The sequence below is a fragment of the Eleutherodactylus coqui genome, chromosome 5 (assembly GCF_035609145.1).
Source record: "Eleutherodactylus coqui strain aEleCoq1 chromosome 5, aEleCoq1.hap1, whole genome shotgun sequence".
NCBI classification, from domain to species: domain Eukaryota; kingdom Metazoa; phylum Chordata; class Amphibia; order Anura; family Eleutherodactylidae; genus Eleutherodactylus; species Eleutherodactylus coqui.
Genome location: NC_089841.1, coordinates 211,931,360 through 211,956,221, shown reverse-complemented (window position 1 = coordinate 211,956,221; position 24,862 = coordinate 211,931,360). Strand labels below are relative to the sequence as shown.

General features: G+C 42.5%; 1 protein-coding gene across 2 annotated transcripts in view; it reads right to left on the bottom strand.

Annotated features, from left to right (window-relative positions):
- TRPM6 (transient receptor potential cation channel subfamily M member 6) overlaps positions 1-24,862 on the bottom strand; it is a 152,501-nt gene that overhangs the window by 62,608 nt on the left and 65,031 nt on the right. The window contains exons 16-24 of one of the 2 annotated variants that reach the window (XM_066604163.1): positions 18,131-18,411; positions 16,734-16,962; positions 15,102-15,251; positions 13,136-13,270; positions 12,907-13,035; positions 7,734-7,985; positions 6,011-6,185; positions 5,493-5,607; positions 3,839-4,038 (exon numbers count right to left, since the gene is read on the bottom strand). In XM_066604163.1, the coding sequence (XP_066460260.1) occupies positions 3,839-4,038; positions 5,493-5,607; positions 6,011-6,185; positions 7,734-7,985; positions 12,907-13,035; positions 13,136-13,270; positions 15,102-15,251; positions 16,734-16,962; positions 18,131-18,411 (1,666 nt within the window). Of the gene's footprint in view, positions 1-3,838; positions 4,039-5,492; positions 5,608-6,010; positions 6,186-7,733; positions 7,986-12,906; positions 13,036-13,135; positions 13,271-15,101; positions 15,252-16,731; positions 16,963-18,130; positions 18,412-24,862 lie in introns of those variants that run through there. The other variant, XM_066604161.1, reaches the window with a different exon arrangement.

Below are 24,862 nucleotides of genomic sequence, written 5' to 3'. Positions count from 1 at the left end.
AAGGTGGTATTCTGATTAGGTTATTCAGCTGCCTCTGGGGGACTGTGGACACAAGTGCTGTGGTGTCCAGTGAAGTGTCTAGTGCCACATTCCCATCACCTCCTATTAACAGTTAAGCCCTCGGCTAGTTCCATGAATTTTTCGATCGTTTTGCACAGCCAAGACACCTGTCTTTGGTTTGGGGCATAGAGGTTTGCAAAAGAAATTTTTGTGTGTGAAGTGGATCTTTTTAGAAATAAATATCAACCTTCCAGGCCTGAAACGCAGAGTAAGGGGATAAAGGGGAGTTTTTTTCCTATGGACACTCCTTTTGAGGCAGAGGTATAGGAGCTGGGGAACCATTTTGAATATTTGTGTGTGGGGAGTTTTGGTACGTGGTCATGTCTGAAGTGAGTTTCTTGAAGAAATACTACATCTGACTCAGGGTAAACTCTTGGTTTCTTTTTCGAGGGGTGTTCAATTCTTGAATGTTAAAGGAGGTACATTTGATGTTAGCCGTATTCATGTCTGTGCGGATTTGCTGCACTGAAGAAGTCTTTGTTGGTTACTAGTTTGGTGAGGTGACTGCTTGTGTGTGAACAGGAACTATATACAGACTTCGCCTTAAACATTGGCAAGTATGTGTAAGAGAGAGAACTCAAACAGATGTCGTCACTAGCATGTTTGGTGATGTGGTTGAATAATTGAAAATCTTTGACAGTTCATAACATACTTAAAGATACACAACTAGACACCCCTAACCAAGTTGAGACTTTCGTACAAAAACGCCCACTCACTTTTCTGGAGAAGCTGGAAATATATTTCAATCCACAATTTCAAACACAGTACAGCGACAAACTTAGAGACCCAATCTGGTTCAAAATATACTTGTCCCTCCCATCCCACTCATATAAACGGACATCGAGACTTTATAAAGGCTTGTTACTAAATTCTGCTCCCAATAAACCATGGTACCTTAGGGAGTGGGGGAGAGACTTGAAGACCACCTTCTCCAGAGAACTACCAGTAAAGAAGAAAAATACTCCTGCACTACATGTATGTAATTGTATTGCAAACATTATATCATATATTCATTTCTTAATTGTGTATATACTTTTTGTGCCCCCCCCCCCTCTTCTTGTCACTGTCTTCTTTTGTTTCACCGTTTCATAAATGTGTTCTTCTTTGCTTTACCACATTTTTAATTTCTGCTTCAGAATGGAGCATATCGGCTCCGAAACGCGTTGCACTCTGACTCTGTATATTCAATAAACTACCACTTATACGTTCATGAAGCTTCCACCATTCATTTACTAGTCCTGGCTTTCAACCATCCGCAGTTACTTGGTCCTCCCTTGATCTTATCTTGGTGCTGTCACACACCTGGGGCACTCTGAGCGCAGGAGTATTTTTCTTCTTCTTTACCTATAGTTCTCACCCCTCCCTGGGGCTGTATCTCCAGGGAATCCTCCTTGCTTTATCTCTCCTTCGGATGTCTTTTGGGACAGGTTGTCTCCTTCCCACACAGCACTCTCTCTATACACAGTTGTGGCAGGTCTTCCCCACCCAGGGATTTGACTGCAATCAACTTGACCTACACCTAGAGGTGCCGTCTTACCAAGTTTACATCGTGACCTTCTCCAGAGAAGACACCGTCAAAAGCTTACCAACGCCCACGAATTTAGTAGAGGTGTTCGAATCCAGGGAAATTCCTATAAACTTCTTACGACATGGTATAAGATGCCTGCTAGCCTAGCTAAATTAAAACCTACGACCTCAGACTCCCATTGGCGTTGTAGCCTTAACAGTGGCTCTCTGCTACACATCTGGTGGGAATGCCCGATGATTACACCTTATTGGTCATAAATAGTAGAACTTATCAAGAAAATATGCTCAACTCCCATCAAATTATCACCAGTCAATATTCTCCTATGGGAACCTTTCACCTATTTGCACCCCTCTAACAAAAACCTACCAACGTTCCTGATTTCTGCTGCTAGGCTCCTAATCCCGCTTATGTGGAGGCACCTTCTCTGTCCCAGTGAGCAGAAGGGGTTTCACAACTGTGCCGCTTTGAAGAAATTGCAAACTGGGAAAATGGTACAACCTTTTAAGCATTTGGAAACCTTAACAAGTACTTAAACTTAATAATTTCTGTTAGGGACCTGCGTGTTCCTGCCACTTCCTAGTTTTTCCACTTGAATTAATATTAATGTAACCTGCATTTTCATTCTGTGATAGACTCAATAAAATAGGATTGTTTAAAAAAAAAATATTGAAGCAACTATGAAATCTGGCCACAAGGTGGCAGTACGGCTCCGTCTAGAAGTCTCATTTAAAGGCATCTCGGGAGGTAGGATTCTGTTTGATATTTCTAACAACAATGAGATTCCCAATGGTACATTAAAAGTGATTCTGTGAATGTCCACATTGTACAATAATGTCAGCAAGGAGCTGGATTTAATTAGGCAGTTTAAAAGGATGAAAACAAAGCTGAACTGTGGGTTGCAAGTGTGTTAATCACAGGGAAAATACTGTTTTTCTACAGCTCGCTACAGTCAAATCAAGCCATAAAGCCCTGTAGAATAGAGCTACTGATTAAACACATCAAGGCATGGGGCGAATTTACATTTTCCACTAACTGCTACTTTATGTCTGTCAGGCCTTTAGGGTTTCTTTATTGTATAGAACAGTCTACGGTTTAGTATGACGGATCTTAGTACATTAAATTAAATACAGCGTGTATTAACCAAAAAATAAAATTAATTTACAGGTATTCAGTTTGTCAAGCATGTACCAGGTGTATGCCTGCCTCTAGGTAATGGCTGTAAGGAGAAACGTGGAAGGGGACTCTTAAAGTGTAACAGTCATTTAAATAGCCTTTTTCTTAAAGTACAGAATAGGCAATTCTAAGAATTTTAGCAATAGGTTTTATTAATCTATTCATTTTTTTCAATCAAAACCCCTCTTCTGCTATGCAGCTAGTAGATTACATTGCTAGGAAGATCTGTATTTACCAAGGCAGTAGAGGGCGCTCTAGCTGTGCCTGCACTGTGCTCTACAGATACAGCTGTTCCCATATACCACTTTATTCATAAAGGCTGTTTTATATATGTTATTGAGTCGTACATACACAATCCCTGCTGTGTCCTATATCTGCACACTTGTCCCCAGAGCTGTTCTTCCTTGGCTGGGTGCTGTGTATGGAGAAGCTGTTCTATGTTCTCCTCTTCACAGTGTGTTCACTTTTTTGGACTCGATGCACTGTCAAGACTCCCAGTGCATTAGGTGTACAGTACTACATGTCACCACCCGATGCATTGACAACCTGAAGGTGCAACATGTATGGTGGGGAGTCGGCGCTGTGTATGGAGAAGCCGTCTGCCGCATGGAATATCTAGCATCTCAAGAGATCCAACTACTTCAACAAACCTCTTATTCCATTTAGATGAAGTATAGTATACACCATTCATGTACAGTATAAAATACAAAAATAATTAGATTGTCAAGTGTCAAACAGTTTATTTGGTTGATATTTTCTGTCAGAAAGGCAGAAATTATTGCCCTAAAAGGGGTTTCTATACCAAGTCAACCCTTCTCCATGGACACTACTATTAGCCAGAGCTGAGAGCCACAGGAAAGAGCCTTCAGGTCTGGACTTGACTACGGATTACCTGGCTACCTTACTCCCTACATTCATCGGTTCATCTAAAAGGGCCCTTACTGTTTGCAGCTTGGGTTTTGCATTCCCCCCCCCCCCCAAGTAAATAATAAGGACCAAGTGATCACTATTATAGGATCTTTTGTTGACACTACTCTAATCTCCATTGAGTCCTGAAAAATAAACTAAATGACTTACTTAATCCACCATCCCCTTCATCTTGGTCATTCTCAGTGTGATGGTGATGCTGGCAAAGACGTTGGATGATTAGATATATATGGCTAAGAAGGATGAATGGAGGGGGTAGCCATGGCTTGTCATGATACGTCATGATATATCGGTAGCGGTTATACTTCCACAATTTGTGAGAAATGGATTTCATCGCCATGTACACGTTACTGAACAAGAAAAGACAAAAAAGGTGTTAACATATAATGTTTCTAAAACTTATCAATCTACACTAGTGTTTCCCAACTCCAATCCTCACGACCCCAACAGGTCATGTTTTCAGGATTTCCTCAGTATTGCACAGGTGATATAATTATTTTTGGATATCCTCAAATCATGACCTGTTGGGGGTCGTGAGGAACGCGGTTTGGTAAACACTGAACTACATGGTAGTGCAGATATAGTTATCTAATCCGCAAGTATTACTTGTGAATCACGGAAGCTGTAAGAGATGACTATGAAGCATAGTAATGATGCTACAAAGAGAATCTCTCTCATCAGTCAGCATTTTTGCTGCACTATAATCCATTCTACACCGCAATACTTCCAATTTATTAAATTGTTTGTAAAAAGAATCTCATTGCTTAGTGTCAATAACGTACCAGGGACATACTGTACTGTGGTTCCAGGTGCCTACCATTAACCTCTTTCGTGGCACGCCCGGAAAATCTCTGGGGCTTGCTGCACTGACCATGCAGTTAAAACCCAAAAGATTTCCGTGGACAGCTCTAGTGCTGGAATGTGCAGAGTACTGAGCCGTCATCTGAAATCTTCCGGGGTTTTTATTGCATTGTTGACTCATTTAAAAAACTTGCCCTGTGAGGCATGACATGTTAATAATAAATCTGCCACTGTAGGTAATGGAGCACATACCAACCACTATAGTCATACACTTGATTTGGTCAGGAAAACGTATCTGGGGTGCATCTTACACTTGCATTACTGTTTTGGGGTATTATTTTGCAGGTCCTGTACAAAAATTATTAAAGAGTGCTGTAATTTACAGAGAGACTGGGGGCATGCTCTAGCCATGAGTCTGCTCCTCTCTCCAACTTCCTCTCTGTAGGGACAGACTTGAAGACCAGCCACCAATCAGAGGCTTTTTCTCATCACCTCATATCACACCACAGCGCTCAGCAGATCAGGGAATTTCTCTCATTATCCAGGCTGACCAATGGCTAGGGTTTTAGAGATGGCCAATGGCAAGGTTACTGGTTACAAGTAACCCCATTGCTGGGCAGATTTTAAAGCTATTATTAATGGACACTGAGTATGTATAGGCCTGTATTGTGTGTGCACCCAAAACCATTAATCCCCATCTACTTACAATTTTATAGGACCCTTTTTTGGGTCACTAAAATTGGTGGCTCATTGACAGATCGTTCATTTTAAACAGCATTCGGTCTTTCAATTTTACAGCAAATGTGAAAGACTTAGTGATGCTCGTTTGAACAAGCCAACAATGTGTCTGCCTGTCTAAATAGACTGAACGAGAGCGAATGAGCTGGCGGTGACGTCACTCCCTCATTCAGACGAGACTCAGCTCATCTAAAAGCATTTGATGTATTGGCTACAAGCATGCTACTGACCAGTGAGCTAGCATTAACATACCATTGATACCTACTTATAAAAAGAAATCAGCAGGTTGACCATGATGATGTACTGAATAAAAAGATAGACAGCTTGAAGAAATGGAGTGATGAATGAGCCAGGAGGACAATCTGGATCGTCTTCACACGCTGGAAGGAGATATTAATACTATATTAGTGAGACCAGTCTATATGGGCAAAATACATCCATGAAGGAAATATATGGCTAGAAGCCGTGGCATAAAACTGAAAGGGAGGAGACACAGATTAGATATTAGAAAAAAACTTTCTGACAGTGAGGGTGATCAATGAGTGGAACAGGTTACCACGGAAGGTGGGGAGTTCTCCTTCAATGGAAGTGTTGAAACAAAGGCTGGAAAGACATCTGTCTGGGATGATTTAGTGATCCTGCATTGAGCAGGGGGTTGGACCCGATGACCCTGGAGGTCCCTTCCAACTCTACCATTTTATCATTCATGATCCTAAATTTACAACACAGTATAAGGCAATAATCATCAATGTTACAAGCGGTGTTACCAGTACTATGGCTTACCATCTATTTCACTAGCATAGACTTCACCAAACATCATCCAGTATGGCTGAAATAGAATATCACGGGCCAGTGTCCAAGAAGGAGGTTCTCTTGGAGAAAGAATCGCTTTCCGTGCCACACCAAAGGCCAACAGAACAATAGCCATTATGATAACAATGCCGAACATGTTGGATGTCTAGAAAGAAAAGTAAAATACAGTTTAGTTGTACTGAAAAAATTGTCCTGCTCTGCCCCCTAATTTTAACCCCTGGAACTCCACCAACAAAACTTGTAGCTACAATTCAATAGCAAAGGAAGGAGCACTATTTCAGCACAATGCTCCCTACTATATGTGCTTCCAGACAGTATAGTTACCCCCTCTACAACTGATATAATGCAACATACGATAGTCGGGTTTACAGAGAAGTTTTTTTACATTAATATTTAACTTACCGTATATACCGGCGTATAAGGCGACGGGGCGTATAAGACGACCCCCCAACTGTCACCTTATACGCCGGTATTCAGTGGAGAAAAAAAAAAAAATTTTATTACTCACCTCCCACGGCGTTCTGTCGCGCTCCGGCAGGATGTCGCTCGCTCCGGCAGGATGTCGCTCGCTCCTCGTCCCCGGCGCAGCATAGCTTTCTGCATGTGGGGCTTGAAATCCCCGCTTCCAGAAAGCTAATACACACGCCGGCAGCCATGACATCATTGAATGGCTGTGATTGGCTAAAGCACATGTGGCTTCAGCCAATCACACTATTCAATGACATCATTGAATGGGTGTGATTGCTAACACGTGCGCCTTCAGCCAATCACAGCCATTCAATGATGTCATTGAATAGTGTGATTGGCTGAAGCCACGTGTGCTTTAGCCAATCACAGCCATTCAATGCTGTCATGGCTGCCGGCGTGTGTATTAGCTTTCTGGAAGCGGGGATTTCAAACCCCGCATTCAGAAAGCTATGCTGCGGCGGGGACGAGGAGCGAGCGACAGCCTGCCGGAGCGAGCGACATCCTGCCGGAGCGCGACAGAACGCCGTGGGAGGTGAGTAATAAAATTTTTTTTTTTTACACTTTTTTTTTTTTGTATTACCGGCGGATAAGACGACCCCCGACTGCAGAGCAGATTTTTCGGGGTTCAAAAGTCGTCTTATACGCCGGTATATACGGTATAATAATAATTATTTTAGAAAGCCTAATTGCACCCTAACACTAATCTAGCAATCTCGTTTTTCCTGACCATGAACGTTGGATACCTCCTCTTTTATGAAAGGAAAAAAAGTTGGGTTAGGCTCCTGTGTAGGATCACCTTTTTCAGGGCGGTTGCTCCACTTTTCCATTGCTAGATTAGTGTTTGGGATGGCTTAGGGTGCAATTAGGCTTTTAAAAATAATTATTAATATAAGTTATATATTAATGTAAAAGACAGTACATTTCTCTGTGAAGCATAGTAGTTTTTGTGGCGGTGATTGATATTTTTGTCATAAGGGGCTTATATTCCTGGTAATTCTGTAAAAACATGTGATAGTAGTAGGATTTTGTATGGAAAATATTACTGTATAGCACAATACAGTGATACACTAGGACCCCTATATACTCTGGGAACCAGGGTTCCATTTGCAAGTCCCAGTATTAATCACACTTTTATAAATGGAGAATCCCTTTAAACATATTAACATTTTTTACTGATACTTCATGGTGTTACAAGTTGACATTTGTGCGTTTGCTTCACACATACCATCTTCCCAATCATAGTAATGTAAGGTCCAGCTTGCTGGTTCACAGCAAAGAAATCCAGAAGTCGTGTATACCAAAATATGATGTTCAGGCAGTAAATTATTCTTCCTGCTGTTTTTAGAGGTTGATCAGCCCAGCGAAGGGCAAAACCAATTACGAATAAAATAATCGCTAGGAAGTCTGTCACATTCCAGTATTCACTCATCCAGACTTTGATTTTTTGAGAGCATTTCCCTGGTTTCGACATAAAAACCTAAAAGAAGAAAATAAGAAGTTTGGTGCATACATGGCAAGAAACGTTCAGCCACTGAGGGCAATAAAGTAATATTAAAGTGAGGGCTTAGACACAGGGGTGCATCGGCGCTCGTGTTACTGCAGGAAGAAGACGGACGCACTTCAGGACGGACGTCTCTCTGCAGCGCCGGAATTAAGAACATGTGAACGGCTTCATTGCCGGTCATGTCTTTTTCTTCAGCGCTGCGGGGAGTGGTCCGTCCTGAAGTGCGGCCGTCTTCTTCCTGCAGTAAGGGCTCAGTCACACAGGCGCATCGCGTGACTAAGTCCTTAAACAGCAAAGTTAAACATGTGCTTTTTCGTGCATGCATCGGTTTATTTTACTGTACTTTTTCATGGATCTCCTAGTGTATTGCGTGCACATTAGCGCATCCCCATTGACTTCTATGGGGACTTCTCATACACAAATGCACAGGAAAACAGAAGTAGCACGCCTGAAATGCACAGAAAAAATACATGCATGTGGACGAACCCATTGAAACCAATGGGTTCTATTCTCTGCATATTGTGCGTGCAATGTTTACATGCCTGCACTTCAGTGCAAAACCGAAAAGCCGAAAAGCACGGAGGGCTAACAACAACAACTTCTGTTTGCAATAATGTCTGTCACTACCAGGATGAGCCATTTCTAACAAAGGAAAGCATCCAAGACCGGCTAGCTTTTGCCAAACTTCCATTATGTCTGCCAAAAGTATGTTAGAGAACATGTTATGGTCTGATGAAACCAAGGGGGAACTTTTTGGACATAATTCCAAAAGGAATGCTTGGCGCAAAGCCAACACTGTGCATCACCAAAAGAGCACCATACCCACAGTGAAGATGGTGGAGGCAGCATTATGCTTTAGGGATGTTTTCTGCTGCAGGAACAGGGGCTTCAGTCAGGGCGGAGGGAATTCTGAACTGTCCCAAATATCAGTCCATTTTGGCACAAAACCTTCAGGCCTCGGCTAAAAAGCTGAAGAGGAATTTCACCTTTCAGCAGACTAACGAGTCAAAAAGTATACCTCCAAATCAACAAAAGAATGGCTTCTTCAGAAGAAGATCAAAGTTTTGGAATGACCCAGTCAGAGCACAGACCTGAATCCCATTGAAGATCTGTGGGTTGACCTGAAGAGGGCGCTACACATGAGATGCCCTTGCAATCTGCTTACTCTTCCTTGCAAAAGCACTCCAAATCTGTCAAAGATTACCAAGTCAAGATGTGCCATACTGATGGACACCTACCCAAAATGCTGCCATAAAGTCAAAGAGTACATCAACAAAGTATTAGTTTTAGGGTGTGGGTATTTATGCAACTGCATTATTTCAGTTTTTTTTCTACCCTAAAGAATTTCAGCTTGTTTGTCAGTGGAATTGTACAGATAACGGGTCACACTGAAGGTGCAAATAAATCTGAAATGATTGTCTGTTAAAAATGACAAAAACGTGGCACTTTAACAGGGATGTAGACTTTTTGTATCTACTGTATATTGCCAACATATTAGCACTGAATTCCCACCACTTCGGCTATTACATCATAGTATCAGAGTTTATTTACTGTGAACCCATTGACTCTACACACCTTGTAAATATGATGTGGCCCTAAAGGAATATTCCAACACTCCTGAACACCGGGCACCTGGAAGGTTGGGAACATGATGTGCATAATAACCAATTACTCTTTAGTGTGATGGTGGAGATAAGACTGGGGCAACCAGAAAGTCTGCAGCCCGTGCCCGGTACCTGATACCATCGCCAATAAACACCTCTGCATAATAATATGTCACACGTTTTCAATCATTTGCAAACAAGTTAAATGATAACACAAAAAGTTTCCAGGAAACACAATTACTGCAAGCTTCACCGCATCAGTCTGCAATAACAAGTTTAGTACCTCCTGTGATTGGCTCCTGCTTCAGCTTTACTTCCAATTTATATAAAAAGTTTAGAACTCACTTAAATAAAAAGTTCAGAGAGAATGCAGACGGTGGTCTTTTTCATGAACTTTCAACAATATACATTGATGAAAATGGTATTTTTTATGTCTATGCAATCCTTGGAGTGTCGGACTGGGGCCCCTATGGATCACCAGTAATAATTATTTTGGGGCCCACTGAACAGTTACATGCAATTACCACCTAAGCTGCTGTACTCTGCCTACCAGTATGTATTGCAGTGGGTGTACAGCGCTGTGTGGGGGGCCACTCCTGGTTCAGGGCCCACCGGAGGATTCACCCGTTTCCTTGTGGGCCACTCCAAGTCTGCCGAATTATATAGGATTACTATCCCAGGTTGTGCCACTTCAGTAAGTGTATAAAGCAGGGCTGCCAACAGCATCCGCAGACCAATCAGCATTGACTTTACAACATCCAGCACGCAGGAAGAGCTGTGGACAAACATGGTACCTCTATAGCACCAACAAGTGGCCAACCCATGGGAGCTCATCTATAGCATGGCTCAATTCCAGGTATGGGTCTGGCAACATGCTAATGCTTCAAATTAATTTACTAACAGTACAGCTAATAAATCCCATTTGTTCGGCCTTTGTTTCTTATAACTAGAGAATTCTGTTGAATTTGAAATTATTTCATTAACATTTGATTTTTAATTAAAAATATCTCTTCTACTTAATTACTCAACTTTCTGCTAAAAGGGTCTAAGTGACTCACTTTATTTTACATTGGCTGCAGTCACCATGCCTTTTCAATTATAAAGGGTTAAAAAAAAATTACATCAGTTCAACATTTTCATATTTGGTGGACATTTGTGATAGATCCCCTTTAAACAAACATTGCTAATAAATCTAAAGTTCCTGGAACAGAAGAGATGATTTTTCTGTGTACATAAAATGAATGCATAGTGCTACTTTATAGTGTGGAGTGAACTAAACTCATAGAACCCTGTTTTGGGTCAAACTTTGCAAAAATGTTGGTTCAACACAAATCCGAGCCAAGCTTTAGCAAAGTTCTACCCAAAACACGGTTCTATTGGTTGGGTTTGCTCAACCTTAGTCCTGAACACCGGTATATAACACAGTCTAAGAGCCATAGAAGCAGTGTATAACTCTTATGGCTCTTAGATAGTGTTATGCATCAGTTTTAGGGGTGTTGGTGAACTTTTGCTTCAGTTCAGCTAATTCGGATTGAACCCAAACCAGCTGAACCAAACTTTTCAAAAGGTTGCTCCTGTAAATTGCCATACACCTTATTAACAAAAATATACTATCCTTACAAACATTACCTAAGACAATACAACAGACTCAAAGTTGTGTACAAGCCATTTTATGCATTCCACAGGTTCGTTTCAGTTTACTAGTATTTGGAAACAATTGTGTCTGGATGGGGACACTTTGAACATACCATGCATAATCCTGTTGGATTATATTTTAATTTTCAAAGTCCCCTGACAAAGAAATTATCAATTTTCTCCCCCGCAAGAAAAACTACATCTCTAGTGTCATTTACATGGTTTACATTGTGAGCCAATGACTTAGGGCTCAGTCACACGGGCGTTTATTGCCGCGATTTGCGCATACGCATGCGTCCGGCGATTTTTTAAAACCATTGCTTTGCAATGGTATCGGACACATGAGCGCTTTTTATGCGCTCGTCCGATAAATTAGAGAACAGAAATCGCAGATCGCACCTATCTGCGATCTGCGATTCCTGTTCTCTTCTCTATATGCGCTCAATGGGGCCGGCGGCAGCAGCGCCGACCCCATTGAGAACATATAGAAGACAAATCATTCTTCTCTGCCACAGCTGGAACAGCTGTGGCAGAGAAGAACGATGTTTTCCCATTGAATTCAATGGAGCGGCAATACAGCCGCTCCATTGAAAGCAATGGGCTGCCGGCGTGCGCGGGGTTAATTGTCGGGAAGGGGTTAAATATATAACCCCTTCCCTGCAATGCATCCTGAAAAGTGAAAAAATAAAAAAAAAGGATGTACTCACCTGCTCCCGGCAGCTTGAGATCCCCGCGGCCGTCCTGCAGTGGGTGTGAAGGGGGTGTGACTCAGGCTTGCCCCTGATTGGCTCAGCCTGAGCCAATCAGAGGCTGATCTCAGTCACACCCATTCATGAGCAGATTTTCGGCCGATTTTTCGGCGCCGGTCACGCGATTTGCGCATGCGCATCCGTCATGTGATGCGCAAATCGCGTGAAAAAACGCCCGTGTGACTAAGGCCTTAAGGTGATCATACATATTAGAGGAACATTGTCTGAATCCTTCAATTTCAGTGGTATTGGCCAACCATTTAATGTGTATAGGGGTGTTCCAACTTTTACCCAATGGCAGATGCCAAAAGAAAGACTTTAATATGCCTGATTCTTTGCTCTCATGGAAGATAAGAGACTAACGGAGGTGTGTGGCAGCAGCTTTCTCCTGTCTCACCAACCATAAGTTGGGGAAGTGAATAAAGTATAAAGGCTCAAATCACATGGGAGTAAATGTATTTTGGTCTGTGTATACACTGCGTATTCATGGACCAAAAATCGCCTATTCCCTGTGTATTTCAGCCTCTGGATTTTTTTTGCATGTGGAAATACGCAGCATATTATGCACGCAAAAAAATATATAGAAGGGCCCATTATTTTGATATACAAATGGGTTTGGAAACCCATTTTAAAATACTCTATTGGGGAATTCACTTTTATGGGCAGCAGCTACAAAAAGTGTATCTTGCTCTACAAAACCCCACATGTCTTTGCATTACACATATAGATCATCAATTATAATTCAAACGGTTCTATTTAGTTATCCCTGCGGGGGCGCTGCAGGGCATATGAACACTTGCTGTAGAGTTCCAAGAGCAGCTCATCTGATAAAGAGGCAATGTCCAAAGCAGACAAGACCTTATAGTTGTACAAATGACACCAGGTTCCAAGTTCCAGAACACTCACCTCTCTGACTTTCTCTAGAGCATTAGTAAAGATGTAAGTAATGACCAGCCATTCTTGGACACTCGGCACTGGCTCCATCTTCACCAACACCACATATGTAAACAACATAAGGAAAACCAAGTATGCCATCTAGGAATGACAAGAACATTATCAGTACATACGTGAAATACAGGGCTAAAAATATATTATATCAGTAAATGATTGAACATGTGACATGTACTATACTTACAGTGTGAAACCAAAACTTGACAATGGGGGCGCTGTAGAACTCACAAATTTTTCTAGTTACGGACAGACTTCCTTGTAAATGAGGATTCCTTTCTTCAGCCAATTTTTTTACTCCTTTCTCGGCATCAAAATTTTGCTGAAAAAAGAAAAAATTTTGACGAAAAGTGAAAACTACAGATGATTGAGTTTATGGGTTTACGAAGTTTTTCCAAAACTTCTCTTTTCTTATTAGAGGCTGCAATGTAATGACCTCTGGCTGATTGATCCATGCCACGGAGGTAAAAAACATTTACATTCTCTAATATGTGAGGAAATCTAAAACAATGATTTTAAACCACTAGAGTTCAAGTGAATAATCTGACACTTGGTAGACCGCCTCCGACAGGAGAGTGTAGGGATAATGGCAAATATAGGGTGTTTATTTTAATAGAAGATTTCCAAATTTGTTGGTGCCCATAGTGCAGACAAAATCCCCCAAACATTGTGGTCAGTTTAGCAATTTCTTACATCCAACTTTTTTGAATAGCGTGGTCTATGGGTTACTGAGAGTATGTAATATCCCTTGTAATACATACAGGATAAAAGGGGTATTCCCAATTTGGACATATATGGCATACCCCACTCCCATTGCCAGTACTGACGCCCAGCTTTGGCCTAACTCATCTTCTCCTGTATGAAGTGGCCAGAGCTGGGGGGGGGGGGGGGCAGGTCTAGACATGGGAGTGGAATATGCCAAAAACAGCCAAACTTGAGAGCTACGCTGTTTTTGAATCTCAGAATTTATATAACCAGCGTAGACTGCTGTGCTACGTTATTTATGTAAATCCAATTCATTTCTACGGGTCTCACAGAAACAGCCGGCTGGTTCCATAATCCCACCCAATGGTGGACAAGGACAGGAACCCTGTATTCCCATCTCATCCATGTTTGGATAAGGTGGGAATATCGCTTTAAAAAAGGTGATATGCCTGGGAGTCTATAGTGCATTAGAGGTTACCTTATTATATTTCTGGTGGCTTCAAATGGTCTTACCAGTAAAGTGTTCACATAATTTCATCTTGTTTCATCTGGATAGGTCTAAGTTTTGGTGCCAATTAATTTCATTGTATATATTTTTAAGAGCAGAGTTTTATATTTTTAAGAGCTCCTTTCAAATGGTAATAAAACGTTAGATGATAAAATTGGTTCTGGTGGCAGCTACCACTGGGGGAAACACATCAGCATTTCAACTGCTTTTATCGAATTCAAAATTAACTATAAGCACATGTATGAATGGTACTTCCTCTAGTAGAAGCTATGTACGAATGGTACTTCCTCTAGTGGAAGCTACGGGAAGAAAGAATGTCATCAAGTGTAGCTACTGATTCCCCCAGACATGGGTTTCCAGGTACTAGAAACCATCCCTTGGTGTGCCCCTAGGTGGAACAGGTTTTGGCTGATCAATCATCTCGCCTCATCCTTCACCATGACCAGAACACTGGAAGGTGCAGAACATACATTGTACTGGGTACAGGGCTCGGTTTTTCTCTTGAGAAGCAGTGCAAGAGCCAGCTCAACCAAAAATCTTATTGAGCATGGCTAAGACAATGAAAATCAAATGTAAAGTAACTTTGAACAGAGACATTCCAGAACCTAAGAGAAGTAAGCTGTGATCTGCAGTTATACAGAAGCTACAAAGACCCTACTCGAGCCAAGGTTTTGTAATGCTCGAGAGCTCGGTTCGAGTAACGAACCCCATTAAAGTCAATGGGAGACTCGAGCATTTTTCAAGGTGCACCATGCTCGGCATAGGGGAAAGTTCGTTCTCTCTCTCGTTCTCTCTCTCTCTATCTATTTACCCGAGCACCTCATGGTGCTTGCTTGAGTGACGAGTACTTTCGAGTATGCTAATGCTCGGACGAGCATGCTCGCTCATCTCTACCCTTCATCTTACAGGAACTATGAGGAGAAGCAATACTCACCACTACATGTTCCAGTCTCATATTAGGAGATGAGGTCTCTACATAAAACCTTGGAAATTGGTGGAAATCCTGAGCCTGAGGCACATGTGACATTTCTGCCTTAGTTTTAAACTCCAACATCAATATGCAGGGTGGAAGCAGAATTCCTAAAACGATCTTTAGAAGAGAGTATGGTACAGCACTCATAAAACGGGTTTCGAAAGCAATTGTATTGCAATATATAATATATTTTTTGTACAGTCCCATATCTATATTAGTAATCAGTAAAATCACCTACATGTGTCAGAGGATTACACCACAGAAGGTCTACGAGTTGGGACTCTTCAATGTTGTCATAGAAAATGCAATCAAATCACTTTTCATCAGGAGCTTTAGAAAGTCGAAGACTCCCTTAACTAACCCACGAAGGCTGAACGAGACCCTATACAGCTGACTAGTACAGATCTATTGACATACCAGGATTGGATCGTAGATAGGTCACTGGCACACTACTACTAAGAAAAATTCATGTCCTTGGTAACTAGTCAAGTCTGTACCATCATTGATACTTCAAATTTGACTAGCTGCTAGGATTACTGGAGTACAGTATTTGCTTTTGCCAAGCACTAATTCCCATTGATATACCCCAATGTACTGTATATATGTCAAAAACAAACTATAGTCTTCAAAAGGAAATCATGTATATATGATATTCATGTAGACAGTATATGCAATACATAAAATATGCACTGAATGGCCACTGTACTAGACACACCCATCAAGTAGCACATTGGACCTCCTCTGGCCATCCGAACCATAGGAATTTGTAGTCATAGATTCTACTAGATGTTGAGATTGTTCGGCACGAATATTGACTCATGTGGACAGGAGTGTTTCTAGTATTTGACAGAAATTAGATGGAGGTATCGACATGCTCTGATCAGCTGACAGAAAGGGTTCATCCATTCACGCTGCTTTTACCAAATTCTTGTATGGTGCAACAGAAGTCTGGATTCATCTGACCAAGTGATATTTTTCCACTGCTCAGTGATCCAATGTTTGCAATCTTTTGCCCACTGGAGTCTTGCCTTTCTGTCTTTCTTTGACAGCAATGGCACTCAAAATAGTCATCTGTTTTTAGAGCACATCTGCGTTAACGAGTGACGAGTTGTTCATTCAGACACATTAGTTGGAGCTCCAGCATAGTATTTGGCTGCAATTTGCTTGACAGTGTACCACCCGTTTGTCAAAACAATTTTTAACATCCTCCTCTGATCCCTATTGTCAACACGATCCTCTATTTCTGGATGTTTTGCCACGATCACTCCATTCTTGGCACATTCTCAATGCACGAGAAAAAAAAATCACAAGGTTGGCAGTTTTTGAAATAATAGCCCTCATTAGTCTAGTGCAGCTTTTGACTATACCTTGCTCAAATTGCTCAATTTTCCCATTGTAATGTGAATTTACACTGAAACTCATCCACAGAAAACTCATTCAATTTTAAGTTGCGTTCTGGGGGTCAAACATATAATTTCCATACAGGTAAGTTCCAATCGTGAAAGCGCAGGTGTCTCTAATAAAGTGTCCATTTAGTGTAGAACAATATACGTTATATTACTGAAGGAAGAGGCCTCCATTGATTAATATAAACTACACCTTGAGCCAAGAGTTCTTCCTCATCTTCAAGCAGCCCATCCACATGTCTGTCAGCAGCATCTGTGTGCACGTGTGGGATATAAAGGAGCGCAGGGCAGAGGACACGGCTAGTTTGAGGCACGTTGAGTTGCTCCAGTTTTTTAATTCATATGTCAGAAGTTTCATTGCCATTTGCTCATTCAGTTTGAAAGCATTTTCTAGGAGGTCCAGAGCAAGCTGGCCAAATTCTCTGAGCAAAACAAGGTAGAAAATACTCCAATCAAAGCCTTTTCACCTCTAAATATTTTGGAATATGGTCAAATTTACAGATTTATCGCAATCCAATTGTAAAGTGTTCCTACGGAATAAAAAAATCTAAGTGCAGCTTTTGGCCAGAAGGAAGTCACTCACCTCCTAAGTTATACCTACTTGGCCCATGGGACTCTTCATATCACATGAGTTGTCAAATAAAACCCCATGGATCTCCATAATGGTAAAACCAGGTAAATATAACTTTGGGTATGGGGCGAGTGCCTTCTCTTCAGGCAAAAGCGGCATCACTTCTGAGGACAATATAGGATGGAGAGGGAGATGTGGAGTTAAAGGACATACATTGTTCCATTACATGATTCAGTATTTTCTAGGAAACAGCTATTTCAATGTGTCGCGACTCAGAGTAATCTAACGCATTCTGCTCCCCTACCTACTAAGAGTGACTGACAGCTCCGGTATACCGTACAGGTAGACACACTAAAAGCTGTCAGATGGCAGTCTATAGGCAAAGATAGCAGAACTCACATTTTTTTCGCTACGACTACAGATGAGCGAGCATACTCGATAAGGCAAACTAGTCGAGCGAGTAGTGCCTTATTTCAGTACCTGCCCGCTCGTCTCTAAAGATTCGGGTGCCAGCGCGGGAGACAGGTGAGTTGCAGCGGTGAGCAGGGGGGAGCGGGGTGGGTGAGATAGGGAGAGAGAGATCTCCCCTCCATTCCTCCCCACTCTCCCCCGCCGCTCCCAGCCCCCCAAGCCGGCACCCGAATCTTTAGAGACGAGCGGGCAGGTACTCTAATAAGGCACTACTCGCTCGAGTAGTTTGCCTTATCGAGTATGCTCGCTCATCTCTAGCTACGACTCTTCATCTCAGGCCGAGTAAGATGGCCGTGGCCAGGACTAATACAGCTTTATATGGCAGTCATGTAATACATGGACAGGCAAGGTTCACCACACCAATTCTGGGGGTTCTGAGCAGGTTAACCCCCTTAATGACATTTATATGCCCTAACAGGGTATATACACAGGCTTTGTCTTCATTAAAAGCTTTTTACACAAAAATACTGTATGAAATCATCAAAAATTAGAGTTCCGCATCTTCCCCTCCATCCTACAGTAGTCAATCTCCCTTTTAGAGTACGTACTTTGAGTATTTCTTTAACTCTTCTGAGGTATCGTCGACCATGTTGCTCTGCTTTGCCTCGTGAGCCATGGCTCGGTATAGTTTACAGGCAATTACTGCCTTCACCATAGCGCCTTCTCCATGCTGCCAGAAAAACATAGCCATTTTTTGCCTCTTCATCAGCACTGCCCAAACCAAGAGGTCATTGTAGGGATAAACAAAACCAGCCAGTTCGGGGTCTTCTGGGGAACTCAACTCATCCTTAGGTTTCTTTTTTGCCTTCAATGTGCTTGTAGTCTTCTCCTTTAAATGAAACATTACATTTAGAAACAAAACACCTGACTTCAGGATACAAATTAAGTTATTTCCTAAAGTTGAGAAGTATAGAACAACAGTCAAAAAAGTGCAAAAACAGGTGCCAGTGCCTAAAATATCTCTTGGTATCAAAGTTCATGTTACCCCATGAATTAGTAAATTGCAGTGACCTACAATTCACAGCCAGAGGTACTAGGGAAAACCACAAAGAAACTCCACCATACCCTATACAAGGATGACCATCTGAAAACCATATTCCTGGACCCTCTGCTCCTGTGTTACAGACAACTCCCAAATTTGAGGAACTTTATAAATTTGGAGTGCATTGCCCTCTAATACACATAAAAAGGAACTTATCCCTGTAATATCAGGAGCTGTAAGACCTGCTCACATGTAGTAACCACGGACAGGATGCAAATCCCCAACACACAACGGGTCTATAAGATCCCGCGTACATTCACATTATCCACGTCCAATGTTGTGTACCTGATCCTGTGCAGTAAATGTCTTCTTGGGGGCCTTTATGTTGGAGAAACAGGACAAAAACTGAAAGCCAGGATGAGGTCTCATCACAACACAATTAAAGAAAGAAAGACAGACTTCCCTGTGTCCGAGCACTTTTCTAGTCACAGACACAACATGGAACATATGAAAGTCACCATATTTCAAGTCACAAAGCCGTAGAAGAATTTAGGAGTACAGATTTATAACAACTTTTGACACTTTCAACAGAGGATTAAATTCTTCAAGAGGATTTATGTGTGACTGGGAAGTAAAAAGAAATCTATAGCACAGATAGGGGGTCACCAGGCCTGTGTGCTAACAGTAATTCAGAGACCATAAAACCTTCACAACTTTAAAGTGTTTATTTCTCTGCTCATTCTGTTCTGGTTAAAAAAGATTAAGTGCAAATTAATCACATCATGTCAGTGCCTTGTATATATATATACCGTATTTTCGGGCATATAAGACGACAGGGCGTATAAGACGACCTGCAACTTTTCGTCTTATATGCCAGGAATACAGTGTGAAAAAAAAAAATCAATACTCACCTCTGGCGCTTCTGCAGCCTGTCGCTCCCTCGTGCATGCTGGCAGAGCATTGCTTAAATGCCCCGCCTGCAGAAAGCTAATGCTCTGATTGGCTAACTTGGTCTGGCATTAGCCAATCACAGCCATTCAATGATGTCATTAATGGCTGTGATTGGCTAACACAAGACTAAGTTAGCCAATCAGAGCATTAGCTTTCTGGAGGCGGGCATTTTTTTTCTTGGGACACTGTATACCCGGCATATAAGACGACCCCCGACTGCAGAGCAGATTTTTCGGGGGTTAAACGGTCGTCTTATACGCCGGAAAATACGCTATATATATTATATACACATATTGTATACACCTCTTCTGATCTATTACATTACACCTGAAGAAGAACCCTGAGTAGGTTTGAAAGCTCGCTATAACATCATGTATTTTTCTTAGCCATTAAAAAAGGTATCATATCTACAAGATTACTTGGTTTCTCTTAGGGTGAATGCCCACGGACAGATTTCTACTGTGTTTCTTGTGGCGGAAATCTGCGTGTGAATTCAGCAGCTATTAGGTTCTATTGAACCTAATAGCTTTCGGCCTGCCAATGCTCACATGTGGAATTCTACCACGGATTCCTGCAGTGGGAAATAAATCGCGGAATGTTCTATTTGCAGCGGATTTACGCCGTGGGAAGTCGCCATTAATATAGCATTAATGGACACTGCGGAATTCCGCGATCACTCGCAGGCACTTCTTTGCTTTTAATCACGGTACTCCTATGGCATAAATCCACGAGCGTATCCCGCGACGCTCGTGGGCATGAGCCCTTACTGAGAATAATCACATTTTACTATATTGTATATACGTGGCTTGTCCGCAATTATATATCCACAGTTCGTCTTAAACTATATAGCAGAAAGTTAAGGGGTGTAATCTACTATAGACTCACTTGGGCCAAAGAACATCAAGCTACGCCTATGATGAATGAAGTAGCAAGGGAACAAGAGTGAGGAAAGAAAGCGACAGGTTAGGAGAAGGGACACATTTTTAGAGAGGTTTACTGTATGGAAGCAGGGGCATAACCAGAGTCGGCGTAGAACATGCGGTTACGCCCATGTCCTGAAGCCGTAGGGGGCCATTAGGTGTCTCTTCCCCATATAAGGAGACCATTACTATGAATAAAACATTGTATTAGGAGGGCCCTGTTACAGATTTTGCATTGAGGTCCAGAAGCTTCAAGTTACACCTCTAAGTGGAAGCATGATATGTAATGAATCCCAATGATAAATCATGGTACAAACTTTAACGGACCCCATCACAAGTGCATAGTGCAGAAAGTATTCATCCAGGAATATCACTATGAGGCCAGCAGAATGCTACAGAAGCAATAAGCTTGTATTCACACAGCTGAGAGCGAGTTGTGTCTGAGACACCGTACATTACATGTCCTATGCTCATGCGGGACGTACACAAAAATAGGACATGTTGTGAGTCCAAGTGAAAAGTTGGTCATGTGCACGAACCCACTCGAATGACGGTTCTTTTCCCGGGTGAGTTCCGTCCGCTTCACAATCAGACAGAATTCACATAGGAATATCGCCCATGTGAATAAGTATCTTGGCAACAGTGTGTCACGGGAGTACATCCATCCAGAAATGGTGAAAACGGGCACCACTAACTTTGAAAATATTACCGCTTCAATAGGACATTAACAATATATGGATTGTTAGGGCTCCTTCAGATGGGCAAGTTTTTGCTTTTTTGTGTGCGGGAAAATCTCTCTGGTAAATCTCGGAGAATAGAACCTATTGATTTTAATGGATTCATTCTCGCAATTTTTTTTTTTTTTGCACCTGCAAAGTAGGTCCTGCTCTAGTTTGGGCATATCCGTGCACCAAAAAAGCCCCATAGAGGTCTATGGGAGGTGCGCAAACATGCACATCTACATGCTTGGGTATGCGCTAAATGCTGCGCATACCCGCGATCACCGGCACCTTGTTAGGCTAATTAACCATTTAAATCAGGGTGGATTGATTCCCCCGCCCCTGTGAACGAGCGGCGCCTGCGGAAAACCTGTAAAATACACTCATTCTCTATACAAAAAATGCACAGGAGGTAGTATATTGCAAAATACACTCATCTGAAGGAGCCATCATGAAGATATGATTGTGAAAACAATCATATACCCACCATATGGTGGTCAATGGAAGCCATTTGATCTGCGGTCCATCTGCAACTGAATTGCGGACCGACCATGGATCCTGCGGGAAAGGAGTTTAAAAACCCTCGACTTGCATGTGCGACGCCTGGCGCTTCCATACTTATCCGCGCTAAAGAAAATAAAAAGACTCGCAGTGTCCTCGGCCATGACAGGTCAGTGTCCTCGGGCTCCCGCATGTGGAATCCAATTCGCCCGTGGACATGAGGCCTCACAAAAGTCACTACATGTCCTATTTTTGTGCGATTCTTCTTGAAGTAATTGCCCATAATTTTCTATGGGAGCATTAAAAAAAACGTATTGTAATCACATGCCATTTTCACATGAGTGAGATACGTTTTTAACGTAGGATGCTAAGAACCAGAAAATGCAGAGCAGAGAAAAACGCATGAAAATCACATGGAAAATAGTGAGTTTTTCCCTAACCAACATTTCCCACGCCCGTGTGAATACAGCCTAAGCTCATAGCGCCATCAGTTTTAAGTCAAAAGGCTTATATCATATCTGGGGGTTTGTTATCCAGGGTTTCTGGCTCAGGAAACTGCAAGAAAAGTTTTTTCTCAAGAATCAACAATCTGGTGGCTCATCTAACTTTTATTAGGTCCTTCCTTAACCCCTCCATACTGGCTTTGCTGCGGGTCAAGGAATGTTCTCTGCTTACGGGGACCGACGCCAGTCCAGCTTTGTATGAGGTTACAGCAGGCAAAACCAAATATGAAAATAGCTGGCCCGTCTGAATGATATCTGAAAAGCCTTCTGGGTGAATGATTTCTCATGGCTACAGGTCAGGCTTCTCATTGGCTCTTGGTGTACCTTGTCACGCTATTAAAAGCAACATCTTGGGGGCGTGGCCTGACTGAGGATAGTGGCAGTCGCAAGCTTCTGAGCTCCGCTCCGTCCGTCACCTCCAAAGCAACTTTCAAAAGCTTCAGCAGGTCCCTTCACCTCCCCGGAGACGCGCTGCTTACCTTGGCAACCAGCTATGACCCGGCGCAGGACGGCGAAAGCGTCCCCGGTCCCGGTGACAGATTTCTTCTCCGCTCGGAGCGGCAGAAAGACTCCGGCAGCGGCGCGCTTCTCTTCTAAAAGCGCTTCTCAGGACTCTGCAGACGATCCGGCTCCTCACCGAGAGACACCGCCAGGGAGCTCCAGCTTCTGCCGAGGCGATGCACGCCGATCCTTAAGCCTGGGAGAGGTGAGTGACAAACCTACGGGCACTACACACAACACCTCCCCCCCAGCTAAAATGGCGCCTGGCCACATGTCAGCCCCTGGGGACAATCTCTCCCCATCTGTAAGCCCAGAAAAAAGAAGGCAGAGAATGGAGGAGGCAATTAACACCTCTTTGCCTCCGTCCAACAATGCAGAGCTTCTTGATATGGTCCCTACTTCAGACCAGCCTGCAACACAGGCTTTTATAAAATAGATGATGCTTGCCCTCAGAAGCACCATGAGGGAGGACTTACATACGTTCTCAGCATCCTTTAACTCTGCTATAGTGGAAATAGAAGAGAGGACATCCCATATAGAGAATAAAATGGGAGAGCTGACCAAGTCCCATAACACTCTAATCGATGCCCACTACACTTTGGAGGAAGAAGTAGATCAGATCAAAGTTAAAATGGCGGATCTGGAAGACCGCAACTGACGTAACAACGTTAAATTTAGGGGCATCCCCGAAAAAATCAGCCCAGCAGACTTGAAGGATTTTCTTACACAGTTAATGAAAAAATTCCTTCCCTCAACTCCTGTTCAAGAATTGATCATTGATAGGGCACACCGTCTGCAGAAACCGAAATTCCTTCACGAAAATATTCCTCGCGATGTGATTGCGCGGATTCATTTTTTTCACGTTAAAGAGGTGTTGATGTTCGCATCCCGCAAAATGCCTGACCTTCCTCCGCAGTTTTCAAATATTAAGCTATTTGTGGACTTATCCGCGGCCACCATACAATCAAGAAAAGCCTTTTCTCGTGTCACTACCACTCTTAGGAGGGAGAAAATCCCATATAGGTGGGGTTTCCCCACAAAGCTCATCCTCCATAGAGAAGGCGCCACGCATATCTTCAATAAACCGGAGGAAGGTGAGAGGTCCCTAGTCTCTTGGGGTCTCCAAATCAATGAAGAAACCCACGACAAATCTTCTAACCAACGCTCACACGAGCCGTTTGAAGAAAACCTGCACCCCCATCCACCCCGCTGAACTTAGTTGTTCTTTTCTTCAAACCTGGAGGTTGAATTTCCTTCCAAGTCGGGTGAACTTTTATTCCCCCCAATCCTCTACAGGACTACATCCCTGTACAAAACAGCCATTACCACCTTGCTGGTTTTCTTTTTTCTAAAGGTTTATCAACGCATGCCTAATCTTACTGCTAAAAAAATGTTTTCTGGCCATCTGTTCCGATGTTATGTGCCAGACTTTCTTGACATGAATGTTTGTGTTTTCACTCCCTTTTGTGATAGGTCATTAGTCGGCAATATTCTGGGTCTCCACAAAACTTCTGCGCTACTCCCCCTTGTAATATGGCGATAAAAATCTGTTCTTTAAATGTAAAAGGGCTGAACTCCCCTTTTAAGAGGTCTGCAGCCTGGAGAGACGCGCTTCGAGAGAAAGTTGACATTATGTGTCTACAAGAATCACATCTCACTCTCGCGTTGCGCCATCTCTTCACACATAAAAAATTCCCAAAAATCTTTAATTGCAATTAAAGACTCAATTGCTACCACAATTACTGAACAAATAATCGACCCGAGAGGTAGATTTATAATCCTGGTGGGCCTTTTTAATGGCGCCCCACTAACCCTAGTTAACCTCTATGCTCTGAATTCTTCACAGATCTCCTTCTTAAATAAGACTGTTAAAAAAATACGTAAAGTTCAAAAAGGCAAAATCATAATATGTGGTGATTTTAACGTTGTCCCTGATAAGAAGCTTGACTCCACCAGCATATCTAATAGAACTTCCCCCACGCTCTCAAATTGGCTCCAAAAACAGGCGCTCTTGGATTCCTATAGGTGCCTTAATTCAACGTCTAAAGAATATACTTACTATTCCCCCCGCCACAGATCCTTTTCAAGGATCGATCTATTCTTGACAGATAAATGGACCCTCCCGAGCGTTAGGAGTGCAGATATTGGTAAAACCACGTGGTCAGACCACGCCCCTGTATTTCTCTCGCTGGTGATAGCAAGT